The 5,247-nt window shown below is 37.2% G+C and overlaps 1 protein-coding gene across 1 annotated transcript; it reads left to right on the top strand.

Moving 5' to 3' along the window:
- On the top strand, nucleotides 1–1,050 carry LOC113343658. Its single transcript, XM_026587791.1, has one exon. It carries the CDS (start codon nucleotides 1–3, stop codon nucleotides 1,048–1,050), a length of 1,050 nt encoding a protein of 349 aa, XP_026443576.1.
- Nucleotides 1,051–5,247: the final 4,197 nt, after the last annotated feature.

The following is a 5,247-nucleotide window of genomic DNA, read 5'->3' as shown; positions in this document are numbered from 1 at the left end:
ATGAATCAAGCTCTTCTTGCCAAATGGTGTTGGAGATTTGGGAGTGAAAAATCACATTTATGGTATAAACTAATTGCAGAAAAATATGGTTGCTCTTTTTCATCTTGGACCCCAGAAAAAGTTTACTCAGCCCATGGAGTTTCATGTTGGAGGACCATTGTTGAAGCTGGTGCTCTTATCACGGCAAACTATTCTCTCAGCATTCATTCAGGAGAGAACACTTCTTTTTGGCATGACATATGGAGAGGGGAATTATGTCTTATGGACTCTTTCAGCAATCTGTATAAGTTGGATAAACTTAAAAATGCAAGCTTAGCTGATCATATCACTTCGGATAACTCTTGGAAATTTGATTTCAAGAGAACTCTAACAAATGATGAAGTTGATTCTTTAGCCGCTCTTCTACAGGTTATTGACTCAACTCCTCCAATCCTGGATACTCTTCCGGATGTTACGAGATGGCCTCTGAATTCAGATGAAACCTTTTCAGTTAAATCTTTATATTCAAAGGTGATTAGAGAAGATGGAGTAGCTAATTTTCCTTATGATTTTGTGTGGGTACATGGAATACCTCCTAAGGTTAATTTTTTTATTATGGTGTGCTGTCCATGGAAGATTAAAATCTCAAGACAGATTGCAATAGTGGATATTGACAGTTCTTGCAGCTTATATGGAGACAGTACAAAATCCAAAGATCATATTTTACTTCACTGTAAAGTTTCTCATAAGGTTTGGTCCTCTATAACTCCTTCTGAAAGTTGGGCATGGTTCTTTCCAGATTCTTTCTTTAATCTGGAAAGTACATGGTACAATACTCCATTCTCTGGCAATGCTAAGGTGGTATGGAAACTTATCCCTGCTGCTGTCGTATGGGTTCTATGGAGGGAAAGAAACTGCAGAGTTTTTGAAGAAAACTACACCTACAAGCTAGATGAGGAATTATGCAGTGATGCAAAAACACTAGTTCTCACTTGGGCAACGGCTTTTGGTAACAAGGTTCATGTAAACTTTGCTTACACTGTAAAAAACTGGAACATTGTATTTACTTAATTGTTTTTTCTTACTACCACTGGTAGTATCTTGTACATTCTTCTTTTCTCAATAAAATCTTCTCTTCCTATCAAAATGAAAAAAGCTGCGTCATTGCCACGAAGTATTTGAAGATAACCACCACTGCCAATCTTTCCCGACCAGAATCACTTCAATCATTCATCCAGCGAACCCCCACTCCATTGACAATGAGATCCACCTCTACTGCCTGCAACAGACCGTTTCTGTTTGAGACCAACTCTCTTCGAGCACAAACACATCTTCTTCATTGCTTTGCTGCTCCTATTAAACTCGTCACTGCCATCGTTTTTCTATGCAATCGAGATATTATAGACTGCAGTGACAACCAACACCAATCAGTTGCGAGACCGTTTCCAACTTCAGGCCATTACCCACTCTCCACAATAAGCTGCTGCCGCTTGATTTTTCTCTAGTACTACCAATACACGTCATGGATGAATCACTGAAGTTTCAATCTCGCAAAATGTAACAGCGGATGCTTCAAACCGTCTCGAACTCCATTTCCTTTTTAAGAAATGAGAATCCCTTTTCAATCTGATAAAGAGAAGACTTACATGCTCTTTTACATACTGACAACACGTGGTGATAATGAAGCCACATCCACTTATTTATTAAATCCTAATGGACTCAAATGCTTGGCAAACAAAGCAAAATTCTTTTGTTTCATGCCATGTTTCTCTGCACGTGAAATGGTAAGATAGCCAACATGATTTATGGACTTGGCAGCCCACAAGTGCATAAGTTGTCTCATAGTGCCATGAGAGCACCAGCTTTAGTTTCTTTGGTTGCAACTGCCATTTAGCTTTTTATTGAGCTGTTTATCTTTCTGAAGCTATTTCCTTGTACTTTATACAAAAGCACCAAAATAGTGTTATTAGCCAAAATATCGAGTCTTAGCTAATATAAATATGGGTATAAAATGTAGCATTTACATGCTTATCAACAGCCCCACACTTATATTTTGCTAGTCCTCGAGCAAAACAAAGAACTGACCCGCTACACAGCTGGTCATATCATAAGAGAGAGTTAAACCCGCTACACAGCTGGTAATAAACTGAAAATTTGAAATACCATACCAAGACCCGCTACACAGCTGGTCATAGAAAATATCATACAAAAGACCCGCTAAACAGCTGGTCATAACCCTGAAAATCATATAATAATTTTTTATTTTTTTTAAGACCCGCTACACAGCTGATAATCTTTTTTTTTTTTTGTAGACCTGCTAAACAGCTGGTCATTCATTCAAAAAATTTTTAATCAAAATTCCTAACGAAAGTGCCACTCCCCCACACTTAAACATTACATTGTCCTCAATGTAATTGAGTCATCCAACATAGAAATTAAGATGGGAAATTCAAGCAAACAAATAAAAGATAGAGGAAAGAAAACAAATCTGATGGGTTGACTCCCATGAAGCAAAATCGTATGGGTTGACTCCCATAAAGCATAATCTTTGTATCCTTGCAAAGCATATATATAAAGTCTGAAAAGTTGGGGATCAATCCAACAAATCAGTTCAGCTGCGAATATGAACCTGCAAGCATTATAAACCTCCAAAAAGATGTGTAAATCCATTCTCAATAGAAAATAGTCCTTAGTTGAGGAAAGTAAATCACTCACATGGAAAACCAACATAGAATACCTATTAGTTTCTATTCGAGAAGCACACTCTAAATCAAGTCCTAAATCAGCTGAAATACATTCGGTCGACACATTATCTTCGCTAAAAATCAGAGGAGGTAATGAATTGACATTTTAAAAAGGCAAAGAATTATCAAACTAAATATGCATTTAGTGGTTCAAGTTTATCAAAATCAGTCACTCCTAAATCTGGTTCTAAGTCCTCGGAAACAATTTCTGTTATGGTTACCTTGATTAACCATTGGAGGGCGCAATGCATTGACAATGTCAATAAGCATAGAATCATCAGAATCTGCAAAGTGGGATAAACAAACTGAGATTAGTTCAAAATCAGCAGTTAAAGTTACCTGACCAGTATCAATCGTCTCATGCATGGTATCAATAATAGGCAAGTCCTCTGGGTACTTAGATGCAAAGTAACCCAACAACACTTTAGAAGCACACAATTCTAACCCTAAATTAGGCAACTTTTGGAAGTCTAAGGGTTTAGAAACAACCTCTAAGTCGGGTGAATGATCTTGTGAGATACATTCATCCATGGAATTAGGAAAATCATCCACACAATCATCCACAGGGTCATTTATAAGTTCTGTCTGGAACAAAGAGTCAGTACAAAATTCATCATCATCAGCAAATAATCTTTGGCATTCAAGAACTCTCAATCTTTGTTCCAAACTAGGCGGTGTGTGTTTGTAATACTTCTCATATATTGTTAAAGGTGATTCTTCACTTACCATATGTGGAGAAAAAACTCCATACCGTAGCCTATGCATATATTCCCCAAGCGTCATATCAGAAGACGTTCCCTGAGAATGCGAACTTCTACGCTTATATTCCGAAAGTGTCATCTTAGATGACATCTCGTGCAAAGAATTCATCATCCTCCAAAAGGTACCTGAAATAAAATTCTAAACAGAAACCAAGTCAAATTGAACTAAAAATGAAATAAAAGACTATACAAAAATAAAAATAAAAATAAAAATAAAAAAAATAAAAACCTAACTATTTACAAAATCAAAAAGTACTAATTACAATATTCCACCGCCGCTCCCCGGCAGCGGCGCCAAAAATTGATAGGATCTGGAGATATCTATATGCGATAACCGCAATCGCACGGTGTCCACAATGTAGACAGAGGCAAGTACGGGTCGTTCCCACGAGGACCGGTGGAAATACTGTAACCAATATATCTAATAAAACTAACCAGAAATGATGTTTTTGGAATTTTTATAATTGAAAACGAAATAAGAAAACTAGGCTAATAAAATAAATTCAATGGAAAACTAGGTAACCAGGGTTTTAAGACATCCACCACTACTTCTATTCAATTACTGAAATGAAACATAATTATGAAAATATGTTTATCTTTCGTTCTATTGACATCACCTATTATAAGAATAGAGTCGCAAATGTCACTGGTATACCCTAAGCATAGCGCATCAAAAGAATAAATCCAAGCATGCACTATCAAGTTGCATCAGCGAGAAAAATATACGAAACTAAATATTAATTCACAAATATTATTTGACTATTCTAAGCATAACCCATCAAAGGATTTAACCCAACTATGGACTGTCAAACAATGAAACCAAAAATATTTGTAAGACTACCTATTACGCACAAAGGTTTCTAGAATCGGCAGTGCAACAACTCGTTTTTCAATCAATCAAATAAACAATATTCAAAGATTAATCAATTCAAATCATAATGGCCTATTACTTGATAATTCAATTTAATTAAAAGTAGTCTAGTACCCCAAAGTGGTTTCAATCATGAACCCTAGTTACATGAATCTAGCAAAACATGGCTTTCTCAAAAGCCATAAACATATGAAAGAAAATCACTAGCTAGTTGAAAACGAAAATGCAAACTCAAACCCAGTTCTTCTTCTCGACACTGTAGCAGCGCCTCCCTCTTCGTCTCCAAAACGGCCTCCGAAGTATATGTTCCAGCCGGCCTCCCCTTCTTCTGTAGTCTATGTTCGCTTTTATAGTGTTGCCAAGAGCCTTAAAATAAGACCTAGCAAATCCTTCCAAAGGCCCAGTCCAGTATTCCGCAGCTTAAGAAAGTGTTCGACCAACCCTAATATCAGATTAACCACACCGAGCTCCTTCCCAGACTGATCACGGTAAAAACCAGTTTCATTTCCGACTCGTTGGGCATCAACTCCATTTCGATGGGAATGGTCCCGTACAAAACCAGCCAACAACCTTCTCTAGCCAGCTCCATCTCCTTCGAACAGATGCTGCCATCTTCCAATCATCACCAACTAGGCAGCTCACCCAACCATTACATACGGACAAGGAATGGGCAACTGTTTTTGGATACAAAACAGACAATCTTCCTTTCATGTATCTGGGTATGCCCCTGGGGGCTAAAGCTAACTGCAAATTTATTTGGACTCCCATTCTTGAAAGAGTTGATGCAAGGCTTTCTTTTTGGAATCAGATTTCACTTTCAAAAGGAGGTAAATTGGCTCTCCTGAAACACATTTTAAGCTCTCTTCCAATGTATTACTTTTCTTTATTCAAA

Source organism: Papaver somniferum, unplaced genomic scaffold, assembly GCF_003573695.1.
Source record: "Papaver somniferum cultivar HN1 unplaced genomic scaffold, ASM357369v1 unplaced-scaffold_65, whole genome shotgun sequence".
Classification (NCBI taxonomy): Eukaryota; Viridiplantae; Streptophyta; class Magnoliopsida; order Ranunculales; family Papaveraceae; genus Papaver; species Papaver somniferum.
This window is presented reverse-complemented; position numbering and strand designations above follow the sequence as displayed.

Excerpts from the sequence above, each read along its gene's own strand:
- LOC113343658 (XM_026587791.1), top strand. The coding sequence starts at position 1 with ATGAATCAAGCTCTTCTTGCCAAATGGTGTTGGAGATTTGGGAGTGAA.